At 35.6% G+C, this 18,127-nt stretch overlaps 1 protein-coding gene and 1 long non-coding RNA gene across 4 annotated transcripts; both read left to right on the forward strand.

The window, feature by feature from the left end:
* The first annotated feature begins 839 nt into the window (after positions 1-839).
* On the forward strand, positions 840-4,118 carry LOC121212482 (transcription factor MYB120). Its single transcript, XM_041085302.1, has 3 exons — positions 840-1,620; positions 1,906-2,869; positions 3,711-4,118. The coding sequence occupies exons 1-3, from the start codon at positions 1,306-1,308 to the stop codon at positions 3,998-4,000; spliced, it is 1,569 nt and encodes a 522-aa protein (XP_040941236.1). The 5' UTR covers positions 840-1,305; the 3' UTR covers positions 4,001-4,118.
* Positions 4,119-4,997: 879 nt separating this feature from the next.
* On the forward strand, positions 4,998-11,170 carry LOC121212483 (uncharacterized). 3 transcript variants are annotated; one of them, XR_005907725.1, is made up of 5 exons: positions 4,998-5,654; positions 5,767-5,835; positions 5,918-6,279; positions 6,372-6,505; positions 10,580-11,170. It is a non-coding gene; the product is annotated as an uncharacterized lncRNA (long non-coding RNA). The 3 variants fall into 3 exon arrangements; XR_005907724.1 differs by having other exon boundaries at positions 5,025-5,207; positions 5,488-5,835; XR_005907723.1 differs by having other exon boundaries at positions 5,004-5,835.
* The last annotated feature ends 6,957 nt before the right edge of the window (positions 11,171-18,127 follow it).

Genomic DNA, 18,127 nt, shown 5'->3' on the forward strand with positions numbered 1-18,127 from the left:
GTGTCTACTCTTTGTTTGATTAATACTATAATTCTCTTAGTTTTATAATATTTATACGAATTTAAGCTCATGTCTTTTTAATTATTAAAATTGCAATAGAACAAATCAATAAAAACTAAAATGATAATTTTTTAAAAAATGCTTAAAATATATATATCATATTACCAACATTTTCTATAAAAATATAAAAAAAATTGCATGGACCAATTATCAAATAATTTGTAGATAAATAAAATGAAAGATAGGGGAGAGATTACTGTATATGGGTTTTGAATGGAGATATTGCTTGCAAGATTTTCATTTTTCTATTTATTGATAGCAGTCCAAAAATTAAGCTATGATGTTAAATCCACCTCAGTTTACGTAATATACAAATAATTACTAAAAATAAAAGATAGCTTTGGGAAAATAGGATCAAAATTTAATCATTCATTGTTTTTAATTTTATACCCTTTTGGTTTTCACCAATAATTATGAATTATGTAAGATTCCTAAACAAATTCACAAACATGGGAAAAAGAAGAAGCTGTAAATAGATCTATCAAATATAGAAAATAAAATGAAGGATGAAATAAAATGAAGGCCGCCAATTAGGGTTTACCATCGAATTTGCTGAGACCCTATTTCCCCAAATCCCCATTTGGGGGTCTAAATCCACTTTTAGAGCAGGTAAGAGTTAGGCCTTCCCTTTCTTCTTTCCTCTTCCTCCTAAGAAACATTTATTAAAATAAAAAATAAAAAAAATCCAAATAGATATATATTTTTAAATAAATTAAGATATAATTTAGATATTAGAAAACAAATTATATTCGAATTTTAAATTTATCGCGAGGTAAATTTTTTAAAACGCCAATCACTACAATTCAATTTCATTTTTAATAAGAAAGCCTTCTTTTTTTTTTCCTTTTTCTTCCATCATTTCTTTTCACAATTTCTCAACCAACAAAAAAAAACCTACCTTCAAAGTTACATAGTTAAATATTTTATTTTCTCCTTTGTTTTCCCTTCTCCTCTTCCTTTTTGTGAAGAAAAGAGAAGGGGAAAGAAAGGAACCAAAAAAAAAAAAACCCTCCATTAAACCCTATAAGGGGTTAAAAAAAAAGAGTTCTGTTTTTTTTTTTTCAATTACAAAGACGACCAAACCAAAGGCTAAAACAATAACTATCATCAAACAAGGCATATATAGAAGGGAAAAAAAAAAGAAAAGAAGAAGCCAAGATTATATTACGTGTAGGTTAATTTAGTATATTATTTGTATAATAAGGTTTGAAAGAATAAGAAGAGACAAATTCAAGGAAGAAGACGATGATGGGAAACAACAACAACAACCACCACCAAGTAAGTATGCAGAAAGAGGAAGGTGTGATGCTGAAAAAGGGACCGTGGACGGCCGCAGAGGATGCGGTGTTGGCGGAGTACGTGAGGACTCATGGAGAAGGGAACTGGAATGCAGTGCAAAGGAACACAGGGTTGGCTCGTTGTGGGAAAAGTTGTAGGCTAAGATGGGCTAACCATTTAAGGCCTAACTTGAAGAAAGGAGCTTTTTCTCCTGAAGAAGAAAGGATTATTGTGGAGTTGCATGCTATCATGGGAAATAAATGGGCTCGTATGGCTGCTCGGGTAAACCATTTCCATTGTATCTGTTCGAATTTATCGTTGCATTTTGTTCATATATTTGTGTGGTGATTTTTTCTGAGAGTTTCATAAATTTTACAACTTTGTTCATAGTTTTACTTTATTGGAATATGATATGATGGGTGGTTGGTTCTTGGAATCGATGCATTGTTTTTAGCTATTTTCTTAGAATCTGACATTAGACATATATATATATAGCATCGCTTTGGAAACCCTGAATTTAAAGAAATTGATTCTAAATTCCTTTTTTTTATCCGCCATTGATGATAGCTTCCAGGAAGAACGGACAATGAAATCAAGAACTATTGGAATACAAGGGTAAAAAGAAGGCAACGGCAAGGTCTCCCACTTTACCCTCCTGAAATCCAATCCTTGTATTCTCAGACTCAGCCTGTACTAACACCATCTTCAACCTCCTCTTTCTCCTTCCAACATTCCACCACCACGCTAACATCATCATCACCATCTACGCCGCCACGACTTCTTGCCTACGATCCACATTCAGCCGCAACGCCACCGCCTGTCCAAAGTCCAAGTCCAGCCTCAACGCCGCCCCCTCTTCCAAGCCCTTCCCATGTCTCTCCACTTCAATCTCCCCATAAGCCTTCATTTTCATCTATCCCTCTAGCCGATTCTTTCACATCCAACACTCCATCTTCCTCCCTCGACTTTTACTTCCCTAGACCTTTGCCTTCCTTGCAACAGCCCCTTCGTAACAAGCGACCAAGACACGACGAAAACAACACCAACAATGGGGATTCGAGCTTTATGTTACCCTTTTCATCGTTGATGAAAACGGATCCTTTCAATCCCCACACCGTGACTAATAACTCGTTGAACCCTCAACATTACTCCAACTCATATTGTTTGGATCAAACCACATTTGACATGGCTTCATCTTCAAGGTTCCCCCAACCCCATTTCGATCCGGGACAGTTTATATCGACTCCCAGATTCGGTTATAATCAGTTGAAAACCGAGCTCCCTTCAAACCAAATTTTCACCCAAGTTGGTAATTCACAAGTTAGACTTGATCCTAAAGGGAATAACAATTACAGCAGTCATAATCAGATTCAGAATAGCAACCACCATAGCTCGAGCTTGAATATCAGTGGGAATGGCTTGATAGAGGATATGTTACAGGAGGTTCAGACGTTGAATGAGAAGAATGAAATTATGGCGAGTCAAAGTTGTTTAGTTAGATCAAGTTCAAGCTCCGAGGGTTTAGCTTCAGGTCAGTACCTCGTCTCAATTTTTGCTTTCAATACTTAATTTAAATCAATATCTGTAATGGTCATATCATATCAGTTGTATGCTTGAAGCACATATCCACCCATTTTTGTCCTCAAATCTCAATCATTATAGAATTAGATGTATATTTCCTTTTTCCTGGATTCCTACTAACGCCTGAAATTCCAGTGTAATGACAGTTTTATTTTTATTTACTTGTTTTGTTTTTCTATAAAAATGATTAGATATCAATTGGTACAAGTTAAAAACACATCTAGAAATGAAAACCAATTGTATACTCGGAGCATTTTCCTTAAGCCATCTCTGTATCATCATCATCATCAGTTTAACCTTTAATGCGATACACACTCTTTATAAATTCACTATGTTTTCATATTATTAAATCTTACACGAAAGTACTGCAAATATTTGGGTCGAACTTAATTATCATCTATCGTATCTGGACTTTCCCTTTTTAAATCAATACTTACATATTTTTAAATATATGAAAAAAAAATATACCCATTAAAAATTTACATATATTTGACATTATATAGTGAAGATTTGCATTTTGGAACATTCTTTTCCTTTTTCAGTAAGCTGGAACCTGTAAATGGTGATGTTTCTCAATTATTGCACTTCCTAGAAAAACTCAAGTACATGTCTTCACTGCATTTTCCCCCCTGAATCCCTGATTGCTTATTTACTTTTTGAAGTTCAAATATGGTAAAAACTATGAGGAATTGAGTGCTATGCGCTTTGAATTTTGTCATAGAAACTGAATCGAGACTAAATTCATTGATTTCTCTATTCATATTATTTGTTTCCTCTTGAAACGATTTTAGGGTTGGAAGCAAAAGAAGAATCAAAAGAACAGATTATGAACACAGCAAAACATGTAGATTACTCCAACGTAAATCCATCGTCCATGGCGATGGCTATCCCCGAATGGTACATCAACAACGGCGAAACTTCCATCGGCCAATCATCGACTGTAACATATGATAATTTAGCGCTTGAATTCGAATTGCATGATCAAATAGCTTCGTTATTGCCCATCGACACTGCACCCGACCACCACGGTCGATCTTCCAGCTCCTATACTTGGGATCATAGCTTTCCTGGAATTTGTTAAAAACTTCTAATGTTGGATTCAACATTTTTTTGGGGTTTTGCTTGTGATATTTGTTTGCCTAAAATAACTCAAAAATAATCATAAACTTAATTTATCAATTTACCAATTTTTATATTTTATTGTAGTTAAATAAGTGCCCATTCCATAAGATTAATTATTATGGTAGTAAAACCTATTCTAAAACTTCAATTTTGACTCCAAACTATTCTAAAATTTAAGATTTAATCTACATATTTTATTTTTGACATAATTTGGTACCTCTACTTTTACATTAGTTAGTCTCAATAGTTAATATTGTTAACTATTTCAATCAAAATGTTAGTGACAATTTAGAAAAAATAATATTTCATCATGATGATTTCGAATGGGTGATTTTAAGAAAAAAAATCATAATCAATATTTTTAATATTATTTTTTTGTTACATAATTACCCAATAAATAAATTTTTTAATTTCAAAATGCCACACCAAATATCTTAATAAAAGAATTTTAATGGTAGTATCAATTGGACCTAAATTTTTAAATCCAAAAAGTAAAAAGACTATATTCCTTAAAATAAAAGTAAGTGACTAAATTCTAAATATACAAAGTGTATAAAACTTAGAGCATATTTTCACTCTATAATTTAGTATAAATAAATAAATAATCTAACGTGAAGCGTAAGCCGAAAATCATACTAATTAATGATAAAAAAAGGGTATGCTATTTGAATTAAAAGAGAACCATGAGGTAAAATGAAAATGGAAATCACTTTAAAAATCAGTGTTGTATTGCTATATGATTTTTTTTTGAATAATATGACTGGGCTTTTTTATTATTGAAAAACCAATACCCAAATTACCTTATGGGCTCAAGTCCGTATATCTATACAAAATAACAATAAACTAAATTGGGCATCCCTATTATTAAGCCCGTTCTTGGAAACAAATAATAAAATAAGCATTAAAAATAAACTAAGAAATAAAAAATAAAAAAGGAAATCCAAAAGATATATCACTGTCAAATCTAACAGCCTGGCCATTTATTGCTTCCATCGTCTTTTCATGTCCATCAACCACACCTTTTCAGATAGCCTTTCCCAAAAAATTACAATGTATTTGCTATCCTTGACCACTCCCTTCTCTTTCCCCAGACAACTTCAATCCGGATTTCCGCTCCATCTTTCCTCTGGATCTGCTACTCTATGGACCGTCATTTCCCCCACCAGGTATGATTCTTCCTTTCTCTCTAAAGCTTCTTTTGCTAAGTTATGGGCTTGAGTATTCTTCAATCTGTGGATGAATTGGAAAGTGACATCTTGAACACTGGATTTTCTGATCTATATATCATGAATAATCGCTCTGAGAACCGACCTGTCCATTTCTGTCGATTGGCATTTTTTAATGACTGTTTTCGAATCCCCCTTTATTGTTGTTGTTGTTAACCCCATTTCTATTACTAATTTGATGGCATCTAAACCTGCGAGGGCTTCTGCTCGAATGGGGAAGGGATGTTGTCATGTAAAACTGACTTTAAGGCTTTTAAATCACCCATCTGGTCTCGAACAACTATACCTGAGGTCAATCTAGCATTTCTTCTGTCAAAGGCTAGGTCAAGCTGAACTGTAATACCCTCCGTCGCCTCTGTTTGACCATTGACTCTTTCGATGGTAAATGTGAGTTTTTTTCTCTCGGATCCCATTCAGTTCTGCTATGTAACTATTAACTTTCTGCGCCATATCCCTAACTGAGACGATCTTCCTTTCACGGGTGAATTGGTTTCGGGAGCTCCATATACACCATAACGCACAATAAAAGGACCGATATTGATCTTTTGTACTCCTTTCAAAAACCCAGGTTAGCCATTCCCAGAGACTTTGATTCATATGAACTATAGCCAAAGAGAGGTTGATGTGTTGCCATATTTCACTGGTTGCAGGACATAGTCTAAAGATATGGCTACTATCTTCTTATTCGAGTCTGCACCGAGGACACCGGATGTTGTCTGTCACTTTCTTGTATCTTAGATTTCCTAATGAAGGGATGTAGTTCTAGGAGATTCGCCATACTATTATTTTAAATTTTGCTGGTAGTTGTAAATCACATAGTTTTCTAAAGAAGTTTTTTGTTTCGAGCTGTATTAAATAACTATTAGGATCCAAGCTAGAATATTGTAATAGTTTATAGGCGTTTCTTACTGAAAACTCCCCTGAGGGTTCTTCTTTCCACACCTGGAAGTCTATATGTTCTGTCTCTGCTAAAGGGATCTGTAAAATCTTTTGTGCTATATCCGGCTGAAAGGTATTGCTAATCAGATCTCATTTCCAAGTTCTATTTGTGCTATTAATTAATTTCGAGACTAATATTACTTCACTGTTTACCTCTCTGTCTAGCCTACCAATTGCTTCACTCCCTGGAATCCAACAATCAGTCCATACGTCTATCTCAGTCCCTCATCCAACTCTCCAGCAAAGCCCGTTATGAATTAGCCCTCTTGCTGCCCAGATGCTCTTCCAGGTATATAAAGGTAACAAACCTAACTGTGCATTTAGAAAGTTTGATTATGGAAGATATTTGGCTCTAAGAAATCTGGCTAATAATGAATTTGGATTTTTAATAAGGCGCTATCCCTGCTTGGTTAATAAGGCAACATTAAATTGGAAAAAGTTTCAAAAACCCATACCTCCATCTTCTTTCAAGAAACACGTTTTTCCAAGAACACCAATAAATTCCTTTCTTCTCGCGCCCCTTTTGCGACCAAAACTTAGCGACAAAACCTTCCATTTCATCACATAATGTTTTTGGTAATAAAAAAAGGCCATTGGGTATGTCGGTATCGCTTGTAAAACGATTTTGATAAATACCCTTGAGGCAATAATCTCATACTTTAATTGTCGATACGATGTTTTAGTCTGTCTTTCAAATCTTGAAAAGATTCTTTCCCCTTCTACCAATTAAGCTTGCAGCCCTAAATACCTTTTTAAATCATTTGAACTCTGGATTCCCAACTGGGTGACCGCCATCTGTCTATCTTCCTCAGTTGTATTTCTGCTAAAAAAGACTACTGATTTATCAAAATTTACGCACTGACCTGAACTATTTTTATACTCCCGTAAAATCTGCTTGATTGCACAGACTCTCTTTCTTGTTGCTTCTTCAAACAATATGCAGTCATCAACAAATAATAAATGGGACACCCTAGGGCCACTTCTACTAGCTTTGATGCCTTTTAGAACTCCTTCTCTAGTTGCTATTCTCATTAGGCCTGATAGACTTTCCCCACATATCAGGAATAAAAGCGGGCTTAATGGGTCCCCTTACCTAAGTCCCCTTGTTGGATAGAAAATTTCTCCTTTATTACCATTAACCATTGCTGAATAAGAAACAGTAGACATGCATTTCATAATAGACTCAATCCATTTTTGAGAAAATCCCATTCTACTCATGATTTCTTGAATAAAATTTCATTCTACCTTGACTGCTATATATCCCTTCTTCCCCACTTTTTTCTGTTTCAACGAGTATAGAGTTCCATAAGCCACTAGTACATTATCTGTTATGAGTCTTCCTAGCACAAATGCACTCCGTGCTTCATCAATACATTTATCAATATAAATCTGTTTGCTATCGCTTTTGTTACTATTTTATAAATAACATTACATAGACTAATTGGCCGAAAGTGAGTCAAATTAGAAGGATTGGTAATCTTTGGGATAACCACAATCTGAGTTGAGTTTATTGGACTAACCTCCATTTCTCCATTCAAAAGATGCAGAGAAAAGGAAACATCATTCCCAATGATATCCCAGCATCTTGGATAAAAAAGGGCTGGAAATTCATCTTCCCCTACTGCTTTTGTGGACCCCATTCGAACAAGCCCCCCAACTTTCCTCTACATTATAAGGCGCTAGAAGCTTTCTGTTATCTTCATCGAAGATACAACGTTCAATACTCAAAAATAAATGTTCATTAAATGTAGACCTCTCTGCTTTGAATAAATTCTCAAAATACACCCGTGCAATACCCTCCATTTCCCGAACATCTTCCATTTCCTCTCAACTATCATTCTACAGCTTGCTAATCTGATTTTTCCTCCTCCTTTGTATTGCATGACTGTGAAAAAAAGTTGTGTTCCTATTGCCATATTGTAACCAGTTTAACCGAGCCCTTTGTTCCCAATAATATTCTTCTTTTTCGATCTTGAAGTCTAGCTGAATTTTTGTGTCAATCATCTCAGCCAAATTCCTATCATCCCTTTCAGCTTCTACTACTTCTGATAGTTTCGTTGTTAACACCTCCTTTTTCTAATTTCTATTCATTTGTCCCACCCATTTTTTTAGTCATTTTCTCAAGAAATTCAACTTTTGCAATAAATCTCCTACTGCAAGTCCTCATAGGTACTTGACTTTTTCATTAAAAGAATCTTCTAGAGTCCACCATGCTTCAAATTTAAAATTACCTCATTTTCTCTTATCCTCTTTTTTTTTGTGTCACAACAAAGAGATGACAGTGATCTGGAAAAGAATTAATCAGATGTTGAACTTTTGCTTCAAAAAACAAAAGCATCCAACTTGCATTAGCATATCAAGTTGTTCTTGTATATTTGTCTCAGGTAGATTCCCTCACTCCCAAGTAAACCACCTGCCCGAAAACCCCACATCGTTTAATTGGCATTCCTCTAACGTTTTTCAAAACAATTCCATCATTCTTTCATCTCTGGGTAAACCTCCCTTTTTTTCGAACCCATACATGATTTCATTAAACTCTCTACATACAAACCAATGGGTATCCTCTTCTTGATTAAGATTTTTCAGAACAGCCCAAGAGTTTTCTCTATATCGAGCATATGGGGTGCCATAAAAACCCATAAATCGCCATTTACCGTTAATTTCGGCATCTTCCACAAACACATCGATATGCCTTTTGGAAAAACTTTTGAGAGTAATCTCAATATCATTTTTCCATGCCATATACAATCCTCCTCTAGTTCTTTCCGAATCAACTTCAATACTCTTTGCAAAGCCACAACTCCTTCGAACTCTCCCCATTTGTGTACTGCAAAGTTTAGTCTCTATAAAGAAGACTATTTAGGGATTAAAGATCTTCGCGAGTGCCAAAGTCTCCTTATTGTTCGTGATCTCCCCAAGCCACGAACATTCCAGCTTAAGATTTTCATTACGCTCGGATGGCTTGCCTCTTGGCAGCCGCCAATGATATAAGATTGTGTTCCTCCATTCTCTTATTTCTTGTCAGTACCTTACTGATGTTATCATTTTTTGCAAAATCATCAATTTTAACTCTAGATTTTTTCTTCCCCTCCTCACTTATTAATGTTGTGTCCTCCAAATAATGGTCCATAGAATTATGAATTTAATCTGACAATACATCTGTCATCTTTTGATTAGAACCTGATGGTCCCCTTTTTAAGTTGAAACCAAGAACTGGGTCCATTAATTTTACGCATATTCTTTTATTTTCCACCCTCCAATGCCCACTCCCTCTTCCTCTATTACTTTCCCCAACTCTTCCCACTTTCCCCTCCACACCCTCTCTTAGCCATATACTGTTCATTGCAAACGCTCTTCGAGTCTGAGCTAGTAAAGACAAATCCCATCCCATTTCAGCTACTTCCACACCAAGTGTCATCTTTGCTTTGCAAAAGAAGTCGCTATGGCCCAATCTTCTATAGAAAAAAAAACGATAATCGCTCATATTTGAAATTGACATATGACCTCCCATAGAATGAAATCTGCTTCTTTTTTTTTAAAAGGATGCCTTACATCAATTTGGACTCTAATTCTCATGGAACTTCTATTCTCCTTGCCTAGTTTAGATCCATAATATTTCAAAAAGTCCCCTAAAAAATTCCTCGTTTGGACCGCCAAACTCTCAGAAAATAATCCAATAGGGACATCATGTATCTGTACCCAAAACTGAGTCTTAACTAAGGGTACTTGTAGTGGATCCTCTCCCAAATTCAATTTATAAAGAAGCAACAAGTGGTTATTAAAGGTCCAATGAGAGTCCTCAATAACCCTTTCCAGATCCATAATATGAAAAAATTGAAACAAATACCTTTTCTCTCCCAGATCTCGAATCTGAACGCCTCAAGCAACAGATTTGCCAAAGTACTCTTCATTCCTAGAAAGTGAATGATACTAGCAATTAAAAAACATCCTACAAGTTAAAAAAACTCCCCCATTCCTTCTCTGTTAAGATCTGGTTGTATTTGAATAACTTCATCTTCTTCATCAGTAATTGAAAAGTTGAGCTAGTTCGTTTTCTATCTTTGCAAGTGTATATCTCAAACTATGCTTGCTGACTACAGTATGCAAAAGACCGGCACACAAGTTGCTCCGACTACACAAATCAAATAAACCAAAATGAAACCAATAGAAACCCTAAAACTTCTTGCCAAAGGTGGCAGACAAAAGTGTGCCAGAGACGGCAGACTTTAATTTTTTTATTATTGCTATATGAATTTTAAATATATTAATAATATCTCAAATCTTAATACAATTTATTTTATATATCTAATTAATTAATTAATCAGTTATTTTATAATTGAAGTTGAAGAAAGCTTTTTCCTTGTCAAATTTAGGTCGATGATATGGGCTCATGCTTACAGTAAAGAGATACTTCAAAAACAATTTGGTGGGATAACCCCTAAGCAATGTGTTGTTTCTTCATCTACCATCGACGTTAGAGGTGTTCTTCTTTGGGCTCCTCCAAGGCCTGGCTTCGTTAAATTCAATGTTGATGGGATAGCTAAAGGTTGCCCGAGACTTACTAGGTGTGGCGGAGTGCTTCAAAATGAGATGGGTGAAACCTCAGCTCTTTTCTCAGGTCCTTGCCTGCCTCGAAGGCTATTACAATTAAAATTCTAGCTATTAAGACAACTTTGGACATCTTTGTCTTAACAAGATGGTTGCAGAAGGTAAATTTAATAGTTGAATCAGACTTAGAGACTGCTATCTCATGGATCCTCAATGAAAACAAAAGACTATGACATTTATGGGATATTTAAGGAGATTGATAAAATCAAATTGGAAATAGGCGATGTTGACTTTGTCCATGTTCAAAGAGAAGCTAATGGTATGATGTATGGTTTAGCGAAAGCAGGTTCATTGTTCTTGTTTGGTCAAGGCTTGGTGGTAATTCTATTGGTTCTCCGTCTTTTGCCTTTGTTTCATCTCATTTGTTTTGCTTCTAGTTTATTGGCTTTCTGCTCAATGCCGTTCTTACGAGGTGCCTTTTGTTTTCAAGTTGTTTGGCCTTTTTTCTTTAATAAATTTGATAATCGAGAAAAAAAATGATATTAGAACTTATGGGCGTCAAGTTCCATGTATTTTTTTTATTGTGCTTATAAATACCCTCTCTTTTGTTTTTTTTTAAAATAGCCAAGGATCGCAGTCTATCATTATTAAGTTTTCAAGCCAAAAATCTTTCAAAAATCTTAATTTTTACCTTACAATTTTGATTTTTTTTAAACATTATTATAGCTCTATTGAGGGAAGACAATCATAGTGTTAGAAGTTGTAGATATGGTAATTTTTTAATTTATAATTTTAGTATTTATTTCTTCTTAATATTTAATTTGTGTTAATTTTTTTATATTGTTCAACATAAAATATTTATTTTTGTTTTCATTTTATTTACTAGGCTGAGAATGCACTCTTCAAATTTGATGGAAAATATATATTATATCGAACGAGAAGCAACATCAATTGAGAGCATTGCTAGATGTAATTGGTTTTCTTAAGGTGATGGAAATAGCTCACTTTCATGTAGCTACCGCTGCACCATAGTGAAAAGGTTGGAGACTGGAAACCATTACTTTCCACTTTTCATGCGGTAAAGCCACAAACACCTTGGAATATATAGCCTTAATCATATACCTTCCCATTAAAGGAGCTGTTGAAACCGAGGGGTCTCAAATTGACCTTGAAGTGGAAGTGCCGAGGTTGATTGAGCATCATCTAGTTGATAAGAATGATATCAATAGGCCAAGTGAAGTTCATTTGGCTAAAAACATTGATCCAACATCCTCTGGTAAAAGATGTGATTGATGAAGTGTTTGAGCAATATATTAGAATGTACGTATCATATATCATGGTGGAATGCAGATATCAAAAGTAGTTTTTGTTATCGTCTGTATTTACCTTTGCTTAGATGGGGTCCTCGACTAACCCTCCTTTTGCTATAAATACTCCTCTAAGGTCAAGAAGAGTTCTAGAAGAAGGAACGAGATACTAGACTTCACTTTGCTCAAATCTCTCTTTACTATCTCCCTATCTCTCCAAAATAACAACTCTTCTCACCTCCCACAATATGGACCATCCCTACCTTACTAACTCTGTGCGCTCCCTACAATGTAAACCATCAATGTAAGTCACCTTCTATTTTTATGTTATAACAATATTTAATATTTTATTTTGTTATATTCAAGATCTCTAGTCGGATTTGATTCACTTACATGTACAATGAAAAACTCCCTTTCAATTTAAACTTGACTTCAGCGCCAATGATGACACAAATTTAATTTTTAATAAAAATGTGTTTCATTCAATTTCAACTACAACTCATCTATAAATCCATGTATAAGTCCTAAAGTATATATAAAGTAATGTCCTTTGCTAACATTTTGACACATATCAAGGTGTGACAAGGTTTTATTCTATTTATGTTTATATTTTATATTTTATTTTTTTTGTAGTTGCATTTTAAAGAGAACTAAGATGAATACCCCCACTTCCTTAGATTTACTCTCTTTTTTCCAATATTTTAGTAGTTAATATTTAATAATTTTAATTAAATTTTATTATAAAAGATAAAAATTAAATTTATTGTAATGATTTATTCATGTTTTATACATTATAAATTTATATTAGAATTTATCGTATCAATGATATGGGTGAAAAAAATTATATTAAAATTATTTTTTTATAAAAATTTTTCAGTAATAGAAATAATTTTATATATATTTTTTATAAATCAAAAGTGTTCTCATTCTTTTTTACGATTTGAGTAGAGTCTTATTCAAAATAATAAATTTATATTTTAATATTATTGAACACTGATTGATCATTATATTTGTAATTTGTAATTATTTTATTTAAAAATGATATAAAAGTAAAAAAAATAAACATATCATGATAATTTTTTTTTGAAAGATAGAGTGACTCGTTAAAAATCCCCTCGTAACCCAGACCAACAGGGATGGCGAAAAAAAGAAAAAAGTGAACGGAAAAAATAAGAGACCCTTGCATCCAGCAACACGACAGCCGCACAAACCATAAATCATCTGGAGTCTAACGCAAGACAAAACTAAGACAAATAGACAAATACAAACAAGCACCAGCTTTAGCTAGCGCGACACCAAAAGATAACTGATTTGAGCTTAAAGCTACTGCCAAAACACTAACTAAGTACACTGTTCCTGGAAAGAATCAATAAACCTCAAAGTTGCTATGATCAATCTGCAACCTATGCCAAATTGCTCAGCCACCCGAATTCACCATTTACTAACCCAACGGCATGTGATAGCACAAATTAGCTCTATAGAAGAACCTCTCCATAAAACACTACTCAAAGAGTAGCCATCGCAATAAGATTGACGATGCGATTAATGCCTACTTTGGCTAGCCGATCTGCAGCCGAGTTTGTTTTTTTGTTATATGTAGCCCTTCATTAGTTCACTTGTTCGCAACCATATTGACTTCTCTCATTACATAAGTCAGAGCCACAAACAGGGCTGTTGACACTAAATTTAGCATGCCCATTCAGTGGACGTTTCCATCACTCTTGGTAGGCATTAACACAACCCTACAGCAGCAAACTAAACACATACATATAGTAAAGGACTAAATCTGTTAACCCATGATTTTTCCAATTTATCTGCTTCAGTACTCGCCTCCCAAGGAATGCGCTAGATCCTCCAATTCAGCCCTTTAGCTAAGGCTTGAACGTTAGAAATAATACTTGTCAGTCTGCGGACATTGTAAAAATTCTTGAACCGACTATCGCATTCAACCATTAGAGCATGAGAGCCTTACCATTTTGAAAAATAGAACAAAACGCAAGCCTCCTTCACAGCCAACATGTCAGTTAAATGAGGGCTCGCCATACCAATGGATTTTGAGAAGGTAATAAGGGCTCGACCACCTTTATTTCGAAGAATACCCTCAATTCCTGCCTTATTAGAGACTCCAAACATGAGCATCCACATTGAATTTAACATGACCTAGTGGAGGGGAAATCTAACAAATGCCAGCTCTAGAAGCCTTCAGTTTTCTTCCAACTCCACACTCATTAAAATTCCAGAAAATATCCTCAATAGTATAGTAAGAATCGAGCCATTTTGTGGGGAACCACCATGCCAATCTTAGCTTGATCACATCAATAAGTTGAACGAAATCCAGAGTTTTTTGTTGAAGTTGGCCTCCATGCAGCTCATGCAAATTCATGCACATAAGTCTTCCGGATGAAATACATGCAACTGAAGATGTTAATGCTACTGTTTCCATCTTAGTTTCATTTAGTTACTTTTTAACAATGTCTTGTAATTTAATTCTTTTTGAATTATGTTTTGGATGGAAATTGATGTAACTTGATGGTAATAGAGCTGGTTACCAACTTTGTTCAAGTGTACAAGTTAGTATCACCTAGTTCTAATGTATTAAGTGGAGTTAGGTAGTGTTTAGGTGATGAATTTATTGATTTTGACCAGCCAATGTCTGGTACATGTAATGGCTTTAAGCCAATGTTTCTTTTTGAATGAAATCATCAGATTTTCCTTCCGTATGCTCCATTTTTTCTTTGCTTTCTAAATTCTGTTTCTATTCCTGCTTAAAGCTCAAAGCTTCAAAACAAGCATTTTTTTCTTTATTTTTCATCCGGATACATTACATTGCTGTTAAAGTCTAGATTGAAGTTTATACTTCATCCGGACAAAGTGTGTCTAACACCACCAATTGGTATCAAGAGCTCATTTCTTAGTGGACCTATCCTTGCATACTTTCAAAACAATGGCTTCATCAGGCTTCTCACCAGCTGCACCTCTAGTCTTTAGTGGAGAAGGATACCACATTTGGGTGGTTAAGATGAAGACCTATCTCCAAGCATTTGATCTATGGGTGGTCAACTCAGATATTGAACCAGCATCATTGAGAGCAAATCCAACAGTTGCACAGATCAGGCAACATGTTGATGAAAGGACTAAGAGGCACAAAGCTATGTCTTGTATTCAGAACTGTGTCTCATATGTGATCTTCACAAGGATCATGGCATGTGAGACACCAAAGTAAGCCTGGGATAAATTGAAGGAGGAGTTCCAAGGTACTGAAAGAACAAGGCAACAACAGCTTCTAAACTTGAGAAGGGACTTTGAGAACTTGAAGATGAAGGAAGAAAAAACTGTCAAGTAGTATTCAGACAGAATAATAGCCGTGGTTAGCAGCATAATCCTTCTTGGAGAGTAGTTTAATAAAGCAAGAATAGTGGAGAAGGTGCTCTCTACCTTACCTGAAAGGTATGAGGAAAAAATATCCTCTTTAGAGGACTCAAGAGACTTGACCAGTATTACTTTAACTGAGCTAATCAATGCTCTCTATGCACAAGAACAAAGAAGGGCCAGCAGACAGGAGGAGCACCAGGAGGTTGCCTTCTAAGCTAAAACAAATACTAGCTCAAGCACTACTGCCTATAAAGGAAAGAAGACTTGGAAGGATAAACCTAAGTCAGATGCTCCAAGAAAATGGGAAACACATTGCAAGCATTGCAAGAGGCCTGGTCATCCGGAAGCCAAATGCTGGTTTAGGCCAGATGTGCAGTGCCAACACTGCAAAAAGATTGGCCATGTTGAAAAAGTTTTCAAAGAGAAAGGAAGACCAAGGCAGAATCAACAGCAGCCAAGGGCTGAAGCTCGAGTAGCTGAAGAAGGCAGTGATAATGAGGAGCAGGTCTTTAGTCTTCTGCTTAGCTGCTCTGAAGAAAGTCTTAGATAATTGGCTCCTAGACAGTGGCTGCACTAACCATATGTCATCAGATGCAGCTATTTTCAAGTCTTTAGACAGAAACTGTAAATCTAAAGTTAAAGCTGGCAATAGCCACTTTATTAAGGTAGAAGGAAAGGGATATGTGGTTATTTGCACTCCAACAGGTAACAAGATCATTTCAAATGTTTTGTTAGTTCTTGAAATTGATAGAAACCTATTAAGTATAGCTCAGTTAGTTGAAAAAAGACTATATTGTGGTGTTCAAAGAAAATGAACGTTAGATCAATGATTCAACTGGATCTATGCTCATGTCAGTAGCCATGACAGACAAGAGTTTTGTTGTAGACTGGAATAAAGGCCTTGATAGTGCCTATGTTGTTTCTTCAGAAGAATCCAAACTTTGGCATCAAATACTTGGTCATGCCAATTTCAAGTCCATGGCTCAGATGATCAAAGAAGGTTTGGCTGAAATTTTCACTGGTTCAGTGGAAAATGATGATGTTTGTGAAGTGTGTCAATTTGAAAAACAAGCCAGACATCCATTTCCTGCAAAATCAAGCTGGGGAGCTTCAGATAAGCTGCAGCTAGTACACACTAATGTGTGTGGCCCCATGAAGACTCAGTCATTGAATGGCAGCAGGTATTTCATTCTTTTCATTGATAATTTTTCAAGATACTGTTGGAGTTACTTCTTGAAGAACAAGTCAGAGGTAGCTTCTGTATTTTTAAAGTTTAAAGCTGCTGTAGAGACCTGTAAGCTGAAGACCTTGAGGTCAGACAATAGGACTGAGTATACTTCATCCGGGTTTAATACCTTTTTTGATGAAGTAGGCATTAAACACCAACTCACCAACACTTATACACCTCAACAAAATGGTGTAAGTGAAAGGAAGAATAGGAGTTTGATGGATATGGCCAACTACTTACTGTTTGAGAAGAATTTGCCCAAGACCATGTGGGCTGAAGTAGTCAATATTGCTCTCTATATTCAAAATAGGCTACCAACCAAAGCAGTGGAGCACAAGATTCCATTTGAGGCCTGGTTTGGGTTCAAGCCTTCACTAGCTCACCTGAGAGTATTTGGTTGTTTGTGTTATGCTCAAGTACCAGCTGTTAAAAGAAGCAAGCTGGATAAGAAAACTCAAGCAGGCATTCTGGTTGACTATAGCTCAGTCAAAAAGGGCTACAAGATCCTTGATCCTTCAACAAACAAAGTAATGGTGAGCAGAGATGTTGTGTTCAATGAGAAAACATGCTAGAATTGGAACAAAAATGAGCCAGAAGCTGTTTCTGAAGAATTTATGGCTGATCAGACTGAACCTGATCAAAATAGTCCAGGAATGGACATTGATGATGTACCAGTCAGGGGTACTAGACCTTTGGCTAAAATTTATGAAAGAACACTTGTGGCTATAGTTGAACCAAGTATTTTAGAAGAGGCTGAGGGACACCAAGGCTGGAAACAAGCTATGGCTAATGAAATTGCTATGATTGAGAAGAACCAGACTTGGGAGTTAGTTGCAAGACCATCTAACAGGAAAGTCATTGGGGTAAAATAGGTCTATAGAGCCAAGCATAATACTGATGGGAGCCTAAAAAAACTCAAAGCAAGGTTGGTTGTAAAGGGATTTAGCCAGAAATATGGCCTGGACCATTTGGAAACCTTTGCAGTAGTGGCCAGGCTAGACACCATCAGGCTGCCGGTTGCCTTGGTAGCTCAGATGAAGTAGAAAATCCACCAACTTGATGTAAAGTCAGCATTCCTCAATGGTTTTCTTGAAGAATAAATCTATGCGGAGCAACCTCAAAGCTCAAAGTGACAGACAAGGAAGACATAGTCTACAGGCTCAAGAAAGTCTTGTATGGCTTAAAACAGGCACCAAGGGCGTGGTATACCAGAATTGACAACTACCTACTCAGTTTGGGATTTCAAAAAAGTCTAAGTGAGCCAACATTGTATGTTAAGAAGAAAGGAGCTGAAACACAGCTCATTGTGTCTCTGTATGTTGATGATCTTTTGGTCACAAGAGGAGACCAAGCAATGTTGGCTGACTTCAATGCCAAGATGGAGCAAGAGTTTGAAATGTCTGATTTAGGAAGGATGACTTATTTCTTTGGCATGGAAATGACTCAAACTCAAGGAGGAATCTTTC

Source organism: Gossypium hirsutum, chromosome A13 (assembly GCF_007990345.1).
Source record: "Gossypium hirsutum isolate 1008001.06 chromosome A13, Gossypium_hirsutum_v2.1, whole genome shotgun sequence".
NCBI classification, from domain to species: Eukaryota; Viridiplantae; Streptophyta; class Magnoliopsida; order Malvales; family Malvaceae; genus Gossypium; species Gossypium hirsutum.

Excerpts from the sequence above, each read along its gene's own strand:
- LOC121212482 (XM_041085302.1), top strand. The coding sequence starts at position 1,306 with ATGATGGGAAACAACAACAACAACCACCACCAAGTAAGTATGCAGAAA. Across the intron at positions 1,621-1,905 it reads GGGCTCGTATGGCTGCTCGG|CTTCCAGGAAGAACGGACAA; the intron begins GTAAACCATTTC and ends CATTGATGATAG. Across the intron at positions 2,870-3,710 it reads CTCCGAGGGTTTAGCTTCAG|GGTTGGAAGCAAAAGAAGAA; the intron begins GTCAGTACCTCG and ends AAACGATTTTAG.